The 16,689-nt window shown below is 64.0% G+C and overlaps 2 protein-coding genes across 2 annotated transcripts; one reads left to right on the plus strand and one right to left on the minus strand.

The window, feature by feature from the left end:
* The first annotated feature begins 983 nt into the window (after positions 1 to 983).
* On the plus strand, positions 984 to 8,600 carry GRM2 (glutamate metabotropic receptor 2). Its single transcript, XM_082321715.1, has 5 exons — positions 984 to 1,580; positions 3,994 to 4,831; positions 5,564 to 6,627; positions 7,424 to 7,598; positions 8,096 to 8,600. The coding sequence occupies exons 1-5, from the start codon at positions 1,122 to 1,124 to the stop codon at positions 8,167 to 8,169; spliced, it is 2,610 nt and encodes an 869-aa protein (XP_082177841.1). The 5' UTR covers positions 984 to 1,121; the 3' UTR covers positions 8,170 to 8,600.
* A 1,011-nt stretch (positions 8,601 to 9,611) lies between these two features.
* LOC309594845 (U3 small nucleolar RNA-interacting protein 2-like) lies at positions 9,612 to 15,211 on the minus strand (the record flags this gene model as incomplete). Its single annotated transcript, XM_082321249.1, has 17 exons — positions 9,612 to 9,717; positions 9,808 to 9,881; positions 10,003 to 10,082; positions 10,181 to 10,326; positions 10,406 to 10,468; positions 10,657 to 10,791; positions 10,894 to 10,994; positions 11,103 to 11,195; positions 11,447 to 11,571; positions 11,783 to 11,915; positions 12,149 to 12,190; positions 12,300 to 12,373; positions 12,474 to 12,595; positions 12,669 to 12,804; positions 14,542 to 14,595; positions 14,787 to 14,928; positions 15,194 to 15,211. The coding sequence occupies 17 exons, from the start codon at positions 15,209 to 15,211 to the stop codon at positions 9,612 to 9,614; spliced, it is 1,644 nt and encodes a 547-aa protein (XP_082177375.1).
* Between the last annotated feature and the right edge of the window lie 1,478 nt (positions 15,212 to 16,689).

Genomic DNA, 16,689 nt, shown 5'->3' on the forward strand with positions numbered 1-16,689 from the left:
GACAACTGATCTCCGAGAGGACCGCATCTCCTGCCAAAAAAAGGCCTGCCTGCTGCAAAAGCCTTTGATTCCCCTGCGCCTCCGTGCTTTCTGCAGAGGGAGTCAGCAAACCTGGCTCTTACTTTTCCTGAAATCTCTGAATTTAGTATACAGGGAAGGAAGGGGCGGTGGTGAGAGAACAGACTCTAAAAGCACCGCGGCTGCCGGAGCCTGCCCTGTGCATCGCTGCAGGAGGATGAAGCCAGTGGCGTGTCCCTGCTCCAGCCCCACTGCCATGGGCAGCACCGGGGGCTGCAGCCGGGGCGGGTGGGCTCCAGGGGGCTGGGGATTAAAATACAGCAGTGGCTGGGTGCTGGGTGCTGCAGGCACAGCGGGCTCATGGCCGGCTGCTTTTGGCAGTGCTCTTGGCTGGAGGCTGAGAGCTGTCAGCACCCCTGGTGCTGCTGCGTGCGTCGGGGGCTTGGCTCGGAGCTGGCGTGGGCTCTATCGACCCAGCCTGGGCTCCCTGCCCTGGGCGACGTCCCTGCCCCAGGTGACCTCCCTGACTCCTTCCCCCAGCCCTGGATGTTTTGGGGGCCGGCAAGCTGCCCTCCGGCAGGCTGCTCTGCCCGGTGCTGCTGCAGGAGCCAGCTCTGTGCCCCCCCTCCCCATGCTGGTGCATCCCGGGGACTGCTGTGGGGGGACAGGTCCCTGCACCCCTGCTTGTCCCCTGGGATCTGTGTCACTTGTGGGTGCCCTGGGGGTCCCAGGTCACTGCAGAATCTGTTGCATCCACTCAGCTCACCCTTCTGTGTGGAGGCTTCTTCTGAAGGGCACCCTGAGTCGGGGGGCACTGGGGTGGGGGGCACAGGCTGGCTCATGCCCTTGCTCGCCCGTGCAGCCCTGGCAGTGCCCTTGGGGACAGTCCCTGTCTCGCCTTGCAGCCCACAGACCCAGCGGCTTTTCTCTTCGCTTTTCCAGGTGCCGAGAGCTCTGCCGGGGTGGCACGACCCCCCTCCTGCTAACACCACGCCGCGCCACCCCCGCCACCCGATGCCTGGGGACTGCCTGCCCTCGGCTTGACGGGTGGCAGCGGGTGACACGGGGTGGCACAGGTCCCCCATCTGGCGCCAGCACACCCCATGGCGGTCCCCTTGACCGCCTGGCTGTGGCTGATGCACCTGGCCACCTGCCTGGCTGCCGGGCATGGCATGGCTGGCAAGAAGGAGATCAGCATGGACGGGGACCTGGTGATCGGGGGCCTCTTCCCTGTCCATGAGAAAGGAGCGGGGAGCGAAGACTGTGGCAAGATTAACGAGCACCGGGGCATCCAGCGCCTGGAGGCCATGCTCTTCGCCCTGGATGAGATCAACAAGGATGGGAGCATCCTGCCGGGGGTGAAGCTGGGTGCCCACATCCTCGACACCTGCTCCAAGGACACCTATGCCCTCGAGCAGTCCCTTGACTTTGTCCGCGCCTCCCTCACCAGGGTGGATGGCTCCGAGCACATCTGCCCCGACGGCTCCTACGCCGTCCATGATGACGTGCCCACCGCCATCACCGGCGTCATCGGGGGCTCCTACAGTGATGTTTCCATCCAGGTACGCCCCCAGGCAAGAGGGGCTCGGATGGGGCTCGGGGGTCTGCAGAAATGGCGGGCGGGGGGGTAAAATCCCAGCAGCAGTGCGATGATGCCTCTGCCAGCGCGGCACAGGGATGTTCTTGTATCCCTTGCGGTGATGCTATGCCCCTTTCTGCAACGGGGAGGGAACACCAGCCTGGCAATTGAGAGAGCCATCTCTCTGCTACCGTGGCGGGGCTGCAACCCTGATGGTGGCTGGGGTCCCCTCAGGGGCTGCAAGAAGCCCCCCCACCTGCCATAAGCCATGGGAGCCAAGCCGCTGTATCCGTCCCACGCGGGGATGGGGGTTTATTCCCCTCCTGGGGTCATGGCAGCAAGCGCAGCTCCTGAGCCCAGGACGATCTCGATGCTCAGGTCCACGCCGTCCTTGGTGCCACCATGCTGCCGCATCCCTCGCCGCCGCCAGTGGGCCTGGATGGTGCGAGCTGCCTCCTGGCAACGCCGGTACCGGTCCCTGGCCTGCCACATCCTGGCATGGGCCTGGAGGAGGACACTGGCCCTCTCCCACCTGACGTATGCTGCCAGGGCCCTCAGGCGCTGCTCCTCCCGCTGATGGGCGACAGCACGATGCCACCAGGCCTGGATGCAGCAGGCACTGTGAGTGGCCACCTCCAGTGCCCGGCGGACCAGCTGCCCCCGCCACCAGGCCTGGATGGCTACAGCCGCGCAATGGCTGTCCCAGTCCCTCCTGGCCAGCGTAGCTCTGTGGGGGGCAGCTGCTGCGCTGCCGAAGTATCCAGTGGGTGGCTGTCCCCAGGGGCTGCTGTGGTGCGGGAGCGGGGTTTGGCTCACCTGCAGCCCTGTGAATCCTGTCCCCCATGGGACGGGTGGGCGGCCAGGTGCAGGGACCCCCGCTGGCATGGTGGTGACACTCCTGATGTCAGAGACACCCTCTGGCATGGCAGTGATGCTCCTGATGTCAGAATGGCACTAGGGACACGGCGGTGGGGACGTGGGGACACTGCTCCCGGCAGGCAGAGCTGCCCAGTGTGAGGGGGCACTGTCCCCTCTGCCCCCCCTAAACCCAGCCCATGAGGAGCAGCCAGCTGCGAAGGGGCACCCACCTCCACGGGGCTCAGATGTAGGGCTGCCTGGCTGCAGCAGGGTGGGCACAGGGGCCACTGCCCCCACGTCCACAGTGATCCCACGGGAACAGGCACCTTGAGCCTCAGACCAGGCTGTCACCCTGGGTGGGGTGCAGCTCCCCAAAACCTGTGGCTCTGCAGACCCGGGGACCGGCTTAGGTGGGGAGAAGAGCATCCCCTGGGAATACAGGCAGCTGGAGGGCCCAGCTGAGTCCTGGGGGATGCCAGTGCCCCAGGCGCTCACTAAGATTTAACGAGTCCCCGGGGCGTACTGAGTCCCATCCACTGATCCCTGGGTCCCCACATCCCCCTGGCCGTGGGGTGGAGAAAGCTGGAGCCGGGTGATGGAGACAGCACCCTGGTCCAGCCCACGTGGGTGCTTGTCCCTTCCCTTGCTGGAGGACCCCGTGTGTCCCCATGGCCAGGGGCACCATCCCAAACCCGGGCAGGCAGGTGATGGCACGGGCAGCCAGTGTGCCAGCCAGGGAGCACAAGCAGTGCTGGGACAGCATGGCCAGCTGGCAGCTCCTGTTGTGCGGCGAGGGCGGCGGCATTGCTGTGCTCGGGGGCCTTCTTGCCATTAGGGGACTTTGTCGTCAAGAACATTTGTCCACGTTAATTAAGCCGCATCTCTCGCCTGGGGAGCAGTGAGATGTGGGCAGGCTCACTGGCCCTGCCAGCGCGCCTGAGCCCCCCTTGCTGCTCCAAGAACCTGAGTTTTTAACAGCCTCATTAGTGGGGCTTTTTTCCCCTTTGAAGCTAACGAGAGTTTCTGCCGAGTGGCTGAAAGGTGCTGGTCCTGCTGGAGTTCCTGATGCAGGATGCGCAGGCGCTGGTCCCCAGGCCCAGCTCTGCAGCCCCCCCGGGCTGGGTTGGGGGTGCTCTGCCCTGGCTCCTGGCCCCCAGAGCCCTTTCCCCCCATGCTGTGGGGCTGCCAGGTGCCCCGGCTTTCTCCTTGCCCATGAGCATCTCTCACAGGTCGCCTGCGGGGGAGTTTCTGCTTTTGCCATGAATCCATTTATCCCCTCCTCAGCCCAAAATTTCAGTGGGGAGTGCGTGAAATACCAAAGAAAAATAAATGAGCATGTCTGAGGGCTCAGGTAACCTTGTGAATGCGCTGTCCGTCCGTCTGTCCATCAACCAGGACCCTCCAGGTGTATGGGGGGTGTTGCTCATCAGCCCCACGGTCATGCTTGGGAGCACCATGGTGTTGGGCAGAGGTCCTCTGGTGGGAACGTCCCTCGCCGGGCCACGTCTTCAGGCGCTCACCTCTCCTCCTCCACGCAGGTGGCCAACCTGCTGCGGCTCTTCCAAATCCCGCAGATCAGCTATGCCTCCACCAGCGCCAAGCTCAGCGACAAATCCCGCTATGACTACTTCGCACGCACCGTCCCACCAGACTTCTACCAAGCCAAAGCCATGGCGGAGATCCTCCGCTTTTTCAACTGGACCTACGTCTCCACCGTGGCCTCAGAGGGCGACTATGGGGAGACAGGGATCGAGGCCTTTGAGCAAGAAGCCCGCATGCGCAACATCTGCATCGCCACCTCGGAGAAGGTGGGGCGCTCCATGAACAAGAAGACCTACGATGGGGTGATCCGGGCTCTGCTGCAGAAGCCCAATGCCAGAGTGGTCGTGCTGTTCACCCGAAGCGAAGATGCCCGGGAGCTGCTGGCAGCTGCCCAGAGAGCCAACGTGTCCTTCATGTGGGTGGCCAGTGATGGGTGGGGAGCCCTGGAGAGCGTGGTGGCTGGCAGTGAAGCAGTGGCGGAGGGAGCAATCACCATCGAGCTGGCAGCCTACCCCATTAAGGAGTTTGCTGCCTACTTCCGTAACCTCAACCCCTACAATAACAGCCGAAATCCCTGGTTTCGGGAGTTTTGGGAGCAGAAGTTCAAGTGCAGCTTCCACACGCAGGACTGTAGCCGGTACTCCCTCAAGACAGGCAAGTTTGAGCCAGAGTCCAAGATCACGTTTGTGGTCAATGCGGTCTATGCCATGGCCCACTCTCTCCACAACATGCACCAGGCGCTGTGCCCCAACGCCACCAAGCTCTGCGACGCCATGAAACCTGTCAATGGCAAGAGATTCTACAAGGACTTTATGCTCAATGTTAATTTTGATGGTGAGTCCAGAGATGGAGACAAGGGTTGGCTGCCTAACTGGAAAGGGATGGGTGGAGGGACGGGGAGGAGGGAGGAGACCCATATTTGACCCAAAGCCCTCCAGTTCCTCCAGCCTGCCCACACCTGGGGACCTGTGTGCTATGGGCTGTGATTGTCCCAAGATGCCAACAGCTCACCATCACCCTTGGGAGGCAATCTAGGCCTTCTGTCCCCAGTGTGGAGAAGCTGGTGACCAACTCCATCCTGCTAGAGCTGGGTGGGACCGGCCCCACAGGGGCCCCTCCAGGAATGTCAGGCCTTGGAGACCTCACTTGGAAGCGCCATGATTTATTCACATTTCAGGGATTAAAGTGGAGGGAGAACCTTGATCAGGGACCTACGTAGTTGGGGATGAATTAGAAGTGTGTCTGTGCTCTGTGGCTTGGGCTGAGCCCAGCTACCCAGGTGTCACTGAGAGCCATGGAGGCTGAAAAATCCCGCTCTGTCCCTGCAGAGCTGGCTGGGGCTGCCGAGCATTTAGGCATGTGAGGAGATGATAGGTCTCAACCATTGCTTTCCTGCTCCTAATATGTGCATAGGCAGCAATTATGAGAGTGAAGGCAGGGAACAGGTTGGACATTTGCCTGTGACCATGGTGGGATGTGACCCTTTGAAGGGGCCCTGCCTCCACGCCGGGAGCGAGCACTCTCCTGCCCCATGGCAGTCACCATCTCCCTTTCTTCTCCCTCCAGCTCCGTTCAGGCCAGCAGACACCAAGAGTGTCGTTCGATTTGACCGCTATGGTGATGGCATCGGGCGCTACAACATCTTCAACTATCACCACATGGACGGGCGGTATCGGTATCAGAAGGTGGGCTACTGGGCTGAGGGGCTCATCCTCAACAGCAGCCTCATCCCCTGGGCTGAGACCTCCATCCCAGTGTCCCAGTGCAGCGACCCCTGCAAGAAGAATGAGATAAAGAGCATGCAGCCCGGAGACATATGCTGCTGGATCTGCATCCCCTGCCAGCCCTACGAGTACTTGCTGGATGAGTTCACCTGCATGGACTGCGGTCTCGGTTACTGGCCCAATGAGACCCTGAATGGTTGCTACGAGTTGCCCCAAGAGTATATCCGCTGGAAAGACGCCTGGGCCATTGGTCCCGTCACTATCTCTTGCCTGGGTTTTATCTCCACCCTCTTTGTTTTTGGAGTCTTTGTGAAGAACAATGACACCCCCATCGTGAAGGCCTCAGGCCGGGAGCTCTGCTACATTCTCCTGACCGGGGTCCTCATGTGCTACAGCATGACCTTCATCTTCATCGCAAAGCCTTCCACCGAGGTGTGCACACTCCGGCGTCTGGGGCTGGGCACGTCCTTCGCCGTCTGCTATTCGGCCCTCTTGACCAAGACGAATCGCATCGCCAGGATCTTCAGCGGGGTGAAGGAGGGGGTCCAGCGCCCCCGGTTCATAAGCCCCACGTCACAGGTGGTCATCTGCATGGCCCTTATCTCTTGCCAGCTGATCATCGTCATCATCTGGCTGCTGGTGGAGACCCCCGGCACAGGCAAGGAGACGGAGCCTGACAAGAGGTACATCGTCACCCTCAAGTGCAACAACCGTGATTCCAACATGCTCGTTTCGCTCACCTACAATGTCCTCTTGATTGTCCTCTGCACGGTCTATGCCTTCAAGACACGGAAATGCCCCGAAAACTTCAACGAGGCCAAGTTCATTGGGTTCACCATGTACACGACCTGCATCATCTGGCTGGCCTTCCTGCCCATCTTCTACGTGACCTCCAGTGACTACCGAGTAAGAGCCCGAGTTTTGGGGGGACTCTAAAAGGGCTTGATCGGAGCGGTCCTGGTGACTTGGGCCCCGCAGGGTTTGTGGCTAGGAGATGCGTGGGCCTGGGCAAGGGTCTTCGGCCATGGACCTGGTGATGGTCACCTCTGCATTGGGGCGTTCGTTACCAGGTGAAGTGTGGCTGAGGGGGTAACGAGTCCTGGGGAGAAGGACTGCCCTTGGCAGACTGTTTGCTAGGGTGAGGATGGGAAATGCCCCTGAGACCTCCAGAGACCCCCTCTGACCTGACTGCAGAGGAGTGATTGCCACCCTTCAGCCCCAGCGCATGAATGCCAACCCCAAGGCCCGCCTGGTCCCTGGGAAGCCGAGCAGTGCAGGGGATGGAGGAGCGTGGGGTGCACCCTGCACCACCTCAACCCCCCAGCAAGGTGCCCTGCCAGCTCTGGAGGACTGTGTGGGGGTGGCTGCGGTCGGGGGCTTCTGGAGAGGACCTGTATCCCCTGGTGGGAGCAGGCACTGGGATGAGGGGTGTTGGTGAGGCTGGGTGGGGTGCTGCTCAGGGTGCGCCCCCCTTGCAGGAGCAGCGTGTCCCCATCAGGGCAGTGCCCATCCTCTGCCCATGGGTCTCCAGCAGGTCCACCCTGACGGAGGGACCCGGTGCAGGGTGGGATGTGCCTGCGGGGTGCAGGCAGCAGCCTCTGCCCGGTGGGAGGTGGCTGGTGCCACAGCGAGGGCTTCATCCTGCCCCACTCGGGGCAGAGGGCTGGCGGCAGCAGCACCTGATGCCCACCGCTGTCTCCAGGTCCAGACCACCACCATGTGCATCTCAGTGAGCCTCAGCGGCACCGTGGTCCTTGGCTGCCTCTTCACCCCCAAGCTCCACATCATACTCTTCCAACCCCAGAAGAACGTGGCCAGCCACCGCGTGGGCACCGCTCGGTTCAGCGTGGCAGCCGCCAGCTCCAGCCAGTCCCACGGTGAGTGCAGGGGGGCTGGGGAAGGGCTGGGGGGCAGCACCCCCTTCCTGGCAGGGAGCTGGGGGCAGCCCAGCACGGGCCCCCGAAGGAAACAGGGGTGCAGGGTAGGGCACAGCTGGGAACAGGGCAATAGAGGCTGCTGTGTCCCCTATGGCTCAGCCTTGGCTCTGTCCCAATCCCCCATCTCCCCCTGCCTCACGTGGCTGTGAGCCCCAAGGCTGCAGCATGGTCTGCTGGGGGGGACCACTCCCGGGGGCCTGTCCTCACCCTGGGGGGACACGGCCACCCTGGGCACCCTCCACCCCAGCCCCGGGGGATGCAGCTGCCCCCGGCCCCTGTCACCAACCCAGGGGGGGCACAGCTGCCCTGGGCACCCTCGACCCCAGCCCTGGGGGACGGAGCACCCTGGGCACCCATCGCCCACCCCAGTGGGATGCCGTGGGGGGGGTGCTGCTGCCAGACCCCAGCCTGCCCCTGACTGCTGCCTTCCTGGCCAGGCTCGGCCTCGCAGTACGTGCCCACGGTGTGCAACGGCCGTGAGGTGGTGGACTCCACGACGTCGTCCTTGTGAAGGACGGGGAGGCCAGGTCGTGGTGCTGCTGCTCCTGCCCGCGGCTGCACTGCACCCCGGCTCCCTCCCCAGGGAGAGCAGCGCCCGCGGCACCGCCCGCTCAGGGGCCAGAGGCAACCGGGAGGCTCGGCCCCCACCCCAGCACGAGCTACACGTCCCACGCGCTGGGTCATGGTACGTTGTCACCCTTCCTTTGCACTGAGCCACGTTACACATCCCTTGTCCCCTGCCCTGAGCCCTGGTGCACTACCCCCTGTCCCTGCACCCAGCCATGGCGAACATCCCCAGTCCTTTGCACTGAGCCGTGGTGCACGACCCTGTTGTCACCTGCACCGAGCCATGGTGCGTGTCCCCCCGTCTCTTGCACTGAGCCGTGGTGCACGTCCCCTGCGTCACCTGCACTGAGCCGTTCTGCACATTCCCCCATCCCCTGCGCTGAGCCCTGGTACGTGTCACCCTGTCCCTTGCACCAAGCCACAGTCCACGTCCCCGTCCCTTGCACTGAGCTGAGGTGCACATCATCCCCTCCATTCCCTGCCCCGAGCCACGGTGAACGTGCCCCCCGTCCCTTGCACTGAGCCGCAGTGCACAGACCCCGGCCCTTGAACTGCACTGTGGTACACGTTCCCCACCCCTGCACCAGCTGTGGTGCAAGCCCCTTGCCCCAAGCCGCCGTGCACAACCCGACTCCCTCTTGCTGAGCCACACCAAGTCACGCCCCGCTTGCGCCGAGCCACGCCGAGCCCTGCCCCAGCACCCACTGCCCTCGCCCTATCGCCCACCCCGATTTCCTGGTGTGGGGCCTTTCATGTCCCCCTTGTGCCAAGCCGTGTCCCACGTCCCCCCTCCCTGGGCCAGCAGAGACACCCCCCCCCAGGCCCTTTGCACATTTTCACCTTTTCCTCCTCGTTTTCGGCCCCGGGAAAGCCGCCGAGCGCTGCCAGGCTGGGCCCAAGCCCCCTCCGTCCCCCCGCTCGCTGTGCATAGTGCTTCTCACCCCTTCGTGGGAGACAGGGCAGAGGAGCGGGGCTCAATGCCCGCTGCCCCCCCGGCCCCTGCAGAGCCCGGGGGATCCGGCGGGGGCTGAGGGCAAGTAACAGGACCCAGGTATTTGAGCCCAACCAAGTTTTTAAGAGTAGATTTTTTCCATGAGCAAGAGCGTGATTTTTTTTTTTTTTTAATTTATGTAAATAAAGTGGTTTTGTTTTGGTTTTTTTTTTTTTTTTTTTTTTTTTTTTAAAACGGACTCTGCCACAGCTCCTGTCCATCCGAACCTGAGGGAAGGGGGCAGACCCTCGCAGAGGGGAGAGCCACAGCACGATATGGGGGCCAGCAGGGGTGGGGGGGCCACGCGACACCCCCCACTCATGCCCTGCCGGCCCCAGGAGGGTGGTCGCATGAAGGACGTGGGACGCAGCTCCGGCGGCTCCGGGGCCAGGGGGCTAGGAGCTGTCGGGGGCTTCGGGGCTGGGGGCTGCAGCCCTCCGCTTCAGGGGGATGATGCAGATGCTGTTTTTGGCTTCTTTGACTCTCCACCACCGGCCGAGCCTATAGATGAGAGAGATGGGGGTCACCCTCGGCCGGGCCGCAGCGGAGAGGGGGCTGCCCCTGGGCAGTGGCAGGGAGTGGGGACGGTACCGGTGCTCCTGTCCAAGGCCGGCCACCAGGAAGTCGCCGCCTGCGGAGAACTTGAGGCTGTTGACAAAACCCACCTGGAGGGGACAGGGCAGGGTGAGGGGCTCCCGCAGTCTCCTCCTGCCGCCCAGGGAGGGGAGCCCCCACCAAGAGACGCCCCCAGCCCAGCTCCAGCATCCCCAACCTCCCCATCCGTACCAAGGGGATGTCGCAGAGGGGCTCCAGCTTCCGAAATCCCTCACCACACTTCCAGAGCTTCACGCTGGCACTGTGGGAGCCTGGGGCAGAGAGAGGAGACTCCTGCTATGCATCCTGACCCAGGGAAGGGAGCAGGACAGCCCCCCCAAACCCCTGCTCCAAAGCGGCTGCCACACACCTGTAGCCAGGAGGTCACTGTTGCGCAGAGCGGCCACTGCGGAGATCCAGTACGGCTGCTGCAGGCCCTGGGAGTCCTGCATGCCGTGCGCCTGCCGGGCCAGCGCCAGTGGCTTCTTCTTCGTCAGCCCCCACAGGGCTACGGACCTGCCAGGGCGGGGAGGGGTGAGGGGGCTGCGGGGGGCACCGCCTGCCCACCCCGGGCACCAGCCAGCCCCGCGCTCACCCGTCATCAGCGCCCGACACCATGTGCTCCTCGTTGATCAGCTGGATACAGTCAATGGAGCCCCTACGGAGAGAACAGGCAACTACCAGCAGTTCCGAGCGTGCTTTGGGATTCCATTTAGGAAGCAAGGGCTCACCAGGGCGTCAGTGTCCCCAGAGCGCCAGCAGGCTCCTGGTGACACTTGGCACCCTCACACCGCTGCCCCAGCTGGACCCGCCTGCCCGCAGCCCCCTCTCCCGCCCCAGACCTACTGGTGCCCGTAAAACACAAGCTGTGACTCCTCGGGGATCTTCCAGAGCCGCACGGTGCCGTCCCGTCCCCCCGCCGTCACACAGCAGTCCCGGCTCAGGCTGTCCAGCCCTGTGATGACGTCCTGGTGCCCGAAACTGGAGGGAGAGGTGGCAAAGAGCTGCGGCGGGCACGGCCCTCCGCCACAGCGCCTGCCCCCGGCCAGGGGGGTCAGCGGGGTGTCCCCTCCCACGTCTTACAGGGTCTCCATGTATGCATTCTCCGCCACGTTCCAGACCTTGACGCAGCGGTCATGGGAGGCGCTGTACAGCTGGTATGTGCCTTTCCGGAAGGACAGGCCCTGTGGATGGACAGACAGGTGTCCGTCTGGGGGGGCAGCGGTGAGGGGCACCAGGGAGGATGGCACTGCCTGGCCCCACAGGCGTCACAGCTGATGCCCCTGACTCACCGAGACGGCATTGCGGTGCCCGGTGAAGATGTGCAGGCGCTTGCAGCTGGCTGCATCCCAGATCATGATCATCTTGTTCCTGTCTCCCGTAGCCTGGCAGAACACAGGGGATACCCGAGACCTACTCCTCGGGGACCTGCGGCCCGTGCCAGCCTCTGCTCCCACCCCATGTGCTTTGGGTGTCCCAGGGACCCATTCTTGACTCCGGTGGAGGCAGGGACTGCTTTAACCCAGCAAAGTATACCTGGGCATGAGATATGGCTCCCCAGGACCCCGGGAGGAGATGCACTCCCCACCACCACCTCTCCGCCCCACATGGCAGCGCCAGCATCCCTCTCCCGTACCAGGTACTTGCCATCCGATGAGATGGCCATGCAGAGGACATGCGACGCGTGCCCCATGTGCCGCTCCTCAGTGCCTTTCCTTCCCCCAGGCACAACGCAGAGCCTCTTCCCGCTCTCCACCTCCCCTACGGGAAAGGCACCACCGTCACCCCCTGGGAGCCTCCCACCACTCCGGAAAGCATCAGTGAGCCTCCCACAGAGCCCAAAACGATGCATGTGCACATCCCCAGAGGGGTCAGGGGCCAAGCCACCTCCACAGGCACCCACGGTCCTGCTGCTGCAGGGTCCCCGCAGGGTTCAGGCTGGGGGAACAGCCTGTCGTGGCCCCAGGGGAACACTTGCATTTGATGAGGGAGCCGTCCTTGGAAGCAGAAAAGATGAACCTGTCATCCGGAGAGATGACCAGGCAGGTGACGGGCAGCTGGTGCCCCCGCAGCATGCGGATGCTGGCTGGATCCGGAGGCTGCACCTGCAGGGAGAGCGGGATGTGAGCTGGGCTGCCCCCGTCCCTTCCCCAGGCTTGGGAGCACCCGAGCACAGCACCCTTCCTTCTCCAGGGCGCCAGCAGCCGGCACGCCGGGCGGGAGAAGGGCTGTGGTCCCATAGCTGGCATGGCAAGTCGGGGTACCAGCTGTGGCCATGCCTGAGTGTCCCCAAAGCCGGCACTTACAGTCCGGCAGCCCCCCAGCACTGGGCACTTACGTCTTTGGCGATGAGGCGCTGCAGCCGGCCCTTCTGCTCGAGCTGGGGAAGAAGCAGGAGGCTCAGCGGAGGCAGCCCCAGCCCCGCGGGAGGGGGACAGAGCCCGCCGGCGCCACCGGGACCAAGGGGACGTGCCCCGCTCCCTGCTCACCACGTCCTCCTTCAGCCGGTCACCGATGAGATCTGCGGGCGTCTCTTCCTCCTCTGCCGCCGCCCGCTCCTCCTCTGCGGTGGACACGGGGCATGAGGGCCAGGCTCAGCACCGGGGGCTGCCCGCCTCTCTGCCCCGCCGGGGCACCGGCACCGGGGGCCGGGTGGGGCTCACCGTACTGGCGGAGCTGCTCCAGGTACAGCTTGGCCAGGCGCAGCTTCTTCTCCTGCGGCGTCTCCTCTACCTCCTCCTCCGCCGCCGCCGCCGCCTCCCGCCGCCGCCGCCCCAACGACGGGCTGCGGGGACAGGCGTGAGCACCGCCACCGGCACCCCCACCGGTACCGCCATCCCCCCCGGCGCAGCCCTTACCTCTCCGGCTCGGAGTCGCTGGACACCTCCTCGTCGACGGGCCGGCCGGCCGCCGCCCGCGGCCTCCCCTCGGCGCCTGGGAACTGCGGGACGGGGACGGGGGTGATCCACGGGACGGGGTCGGGCGCGGCGACACCTGCCGAAGCGACCCCGCCGGGGCAGTGCCTCTCGCCCCCCTCCCTCCCCCCGGCCCTCGCCGCCCCCTCCCCCGGCCCGGCTCTCACCACCACCACCGCCGCCCGCGGCCGCCGCCGCCCCGCCGCCCCGCGCGGGGCCTTGGCCCTCCGGCCGCCCGCCGCCGCCGCCATGCTGCCGCCACACGTGGTGACCGCCCCGCCGCCTGCGGGCGGCCAGGCCACGGCCCCGCCCCGCCTATTGGCTGCAGGCAGCCGAGCCCCGCCTCCCCCTGCCCGGAAGCGCGCTCCTGCCCCGGCCCCGCTGCCCAGCGGCGGGCCGCGCTGTCACTCGGGTAGTGACGCCATTCGCTCCGCCGCACCCCCGCCCCGCCCCCTCGGCGCTGCCCCCGCCCCCTGGACGCCGAGCCCCGCCTCCTAGGCGCACCTCCTCCGCCCGGGGCCCGTCCCTGCCCCCGGGGAGCGCCGGGGCTGGGGCCCTCCGGGGGCTTTGGGGGAGTGTGGGGGCCCCGCTGATCCCCCCCGCCCCACCCCAGGGACCAGCCACCCCCTGCAGGGGACCCAAGCTCCCCCCGCGCACACGGCCCGGTTGGCAGGCCGGGGGGAGGCCAGCGCAGGCCCCTCTGCCCTCCCACGGCCCCAGCGGCACCGCAGCCGGCGCCCCCCACTCACCGAGACGGTGTGGCGGTGATGGCGTACCCAAATCATCATCAGCTTGTTCTGCCCCTCAGGGCCTCTGGTCCCATCGCACGTCCTTTGGGGGGTCCCAGGGACCCGTCCTTGGCTGTGCCGCGGCCGTGGCTCTGCCTGGGGCGGGTGCCGGAGGGCCTGTCCCGGCGATGCTCTCAAGAGCTAAAATCTGCTCTTGTGCTGAAACTTCATTTTGCGCTGCCCTTCCTGCTGGGGACGCCGCTGGAGCCAGAGCATCGGTGGCTTTGTAGCTCCCGGGCTCGGCCACATCAGCCCGAGGCAGCGCAGGCTCCTCCGATGGTGGGAGGCAGAAAAAGTGATTTACCCCAGCGTGGCCCGGGGGAGGGAAGGCTTCAGCTTCAACTTCGGCTTCGGCTCTGGCTTGGGCTTCTCCTCCCCTCTGTTTCGCCGCCCAGCAGAGAAGCTGGTGCTTTGTGGCAAAGACGAAGCGCGTGGGCAGGTCTTGCCCTGGACCGCTGGAAGGAGCGGCTGTCCTGCTGCTCTCCGGAGGACGCCGGCTCCTCGGGGGCTGAGGGCTCTTCTTTCCTGTTAGATGTTGGGAAGAGGAGATACCCCGGCCTGCAGAGCATCCTAGGGCTGGGGCTGCTGCTTCGTCTCTGCCCAAGCAGAGTCCTCGCTGGGGGCCGAGTGCCACCTCATCCACGCCCTCGGCAGCTGTAAGCTCAGCTGTTGTAGGTTAAACCCCGACTTCAGCCTTCCGCATCGCAGGATGAGGTCCGTCTGAATCGCCAGGGAGGAGGCCATGGGGCTGGCATCTTTCTTTGCGCCCTGAAGGACTGCAGGCGCAAAGCAGCAGAGGTGAGGTGACAGCCCTCTGTCCCCTCCAGGCAGGGCACGTTGCAGCCCGTGATTCGCAGGGCCAGGAGGGAGCCAGGGGGCAAGTGGCTGGGCTGGAGGCTGCTGGTCAGGAATAGCCCCCTCCAGAAACAGCCCCCTCCCCACAGACCCGCTGGGAGCAGAGCCCCCCTCGCCCAGGGTGGGGGAGCTCCGTGCTGGGGTCCTGCCTCCTCCCCGCTGCCCTCACTCACGCTCTCTGATGTACGCCATCTCCTCACGCATATCCGCCTGCCGTCCCATGAGCCCTGGGGGGACGCAGCGTGTCGGGGACCCTTGGCACTGCTGCCTCTCTCCTTGCACGGCACAGCCATGGGGCAGAGGGCCAGGGAGGCAGGACAGCTGGCTGCAGCCGGCACAGCTCCCGATGCCCAGAAAAGCCTAAGCCGCCGCATTACCCACTGCTCCAGCCTGGGCTGCTCTCCCGGCTGTCCCCTACTCACCGCGTCGGGCCTCTCGGTGAGCCTGAGGATGCCCCTGAGCACCAGGCTGGGCATCCCCAAGCATTGGCTCCGCAGATACATGGGGAAGATTTCCAGGGCACGGTCCAGCTCTTCACTGAGGTTGGTGCAGCCCAGCATCTGAAACACGTGCAGCGGAAGCTGGTGTGGTGCTGGCTCCAACCATCAGCTCAGGGCAAGGAGGCTGGGGCAAGACCAAACCCGGACGGAGGCGGCGGGGATTGCGGAGAGCCCCCGTGCCCCACACCACACCGCCCTGGTTGCTCGCCTGCTCCTCCATGGTACCAACCGGAGCCCACCCACCGCCCCAGCTCCCCCCCCAGTGGTGGGCATGGGCGAGCCGAGCGTTGGAGGCAGTTTGGAGCAGTGCCACCTCGAGGCTCACCTCGACGAGGAAGACCATGGCGATCATCTCCCAGGTGGGGTCCTCCACACTGAGGAGCTCTGCCAGATGGCAGAAGATGGTGGAGCGCAGGGGTCTTGGGGTCTTCATCATCTCCCTGGCAGGGGGAAGGAGGCACGGTCAGGCCTGAGACAGGCAGGCACATCTCTTTGGGGTTCGCACCAGTCTGGACATCACCAGTCTGCAGCACTTTCTCTGAGCAACGGGGACCCTGCTGCCATCAGCCCCAAGGGAGGGGGTGTGTCCCGATCCAATGTCGGGGGAGGTATCGCTAGGATCCCAAGGAGAAGATTAAGACGCTGGAATCCGTGAGGTGTCGTACAAACTTTCACTTTTATTTGAGGGGAGAAGAGAATGGAGGGAGGAGGGAGGAGAGGAAAAGAATAGGGGAGAGAGACAGAAAGAGAAGGAGGAGTTTATCACCACTCCTTCGAGTCTGATGATCTTCGGCTGGGTCTTCGGTGGCCTCAGGCGTCGTCGGGGACCGAAGCGAGGGGGCGGGGGGCCCCCCGAGGGTACAAGAATGAAAGGAGCGATCTCGCGCGCCGCCCCCGCTCGGGGGCACGCGCGCTCCTTATATAGGGGGCCTCACGCATGCGCAGACCACAAGTGTGTACGTGCGGTTCGCCACGGACGTGCTGCCCCCGCCTCGGCTCTTTTCGCGCCTTTTGTCCCTGCGCAGGCGCACGAGGTGGTTTTCCTCAGAACTGTGGAGAAGAGGGTCTTTTCGAGGCGCGACGCTGGATGGCGCTACAGCGGCAATGTCGAGACAAAACCGCATTTTTCTATCGGTCCTTTACAGCAGCCCGTGGCTCGACATTGCAGCTTGGTGGCATAAGGGAGAGAGAAAGAGAGAGGGAAAAAAAGGGAGAAAGGAAGAAAACGGGGAGTTGAGGGAGTTGGGGATAAGGGTGAAGGAAAATTGTGGGAAGGAAGAAGGGAACAAGATTGTTTCGGGTGAAGGAATGCCTTAACATGGATTAACTGGGGTATTGCTCAATGCAAGCTCATTCTCGAACGACTTTAACAATTCTTTAGCTTTGAAGGGTCAACATTAGAAATGGGGTTAACAATAACTGGCAATATGCAATTTCTTCCTTCAGGAGGAATTGGGAACGGGTTTAAATGATTGGTACTGAGATTGGTTGTGGCTGATGGATGGTATGGATTTTTGTTACACCATCAGGTGGAGCGCTAGGAACAAATTGCATATTTGACACAACATGTCGAATTAATTGAATAAAACATGGAATTAGGCAGGGTAGGAACAGTAAGGTGGCAGTTGCACATGGCAAACACAATATTAATTGTTTGACCCATGGTGCCCCTGGTAACCAGGACCACAAATCGCCGTTCCAACCACTCCACGTTTGAACAGGGACTTGGGCTATTTTCCTGATATCTTGGGTCAATTGGAGAACTACTTCTCCCACCACATCTATTTCTAGGCAGCAGTTAGAGAGATTTAATTTTCCACA

Source organism: Platalea leucorodia (genome assembly GCF_965183815.1).
Source record: "Platalea leucorodia genome assembly, chromosome: 9".
NCBI classification, from domain to species: domain Eukaryota; kingdom Metazoa; phylum Chordata; class Aves; order Pelecaniformes; family Threskiornithidae; genus Platalea; species Platalea leucorodia.

What these genes read in the sequence shown, in the direction of transcription:
- GRM2 (XM_082321715.1), top strand. Translation starts at nt 1,122, where the DNA reads ATGGCGGTCCCCTTGACCGCCTGGCTGTGGCTGATGCACCTGGCCACC. An exon ending in ACAGTGATGTTTCCATCCAG is followed by an intron (nt 1,581 to 3,993) that starts GTACGCCCCCAG and finishes TCCTCCACGCAG; the next exon opens with GTGGCCAACCTGCTGCGGCT. An exon ending in GCTCAATGTTAATTTTGATG is followed by an intron (nt 4,832 to 5,563) that starts GTGAGTCCAGAG and finishes TTCTCCCTCCAG; the next exon opens with CTCCGTTCAGGCCAGCAGAC.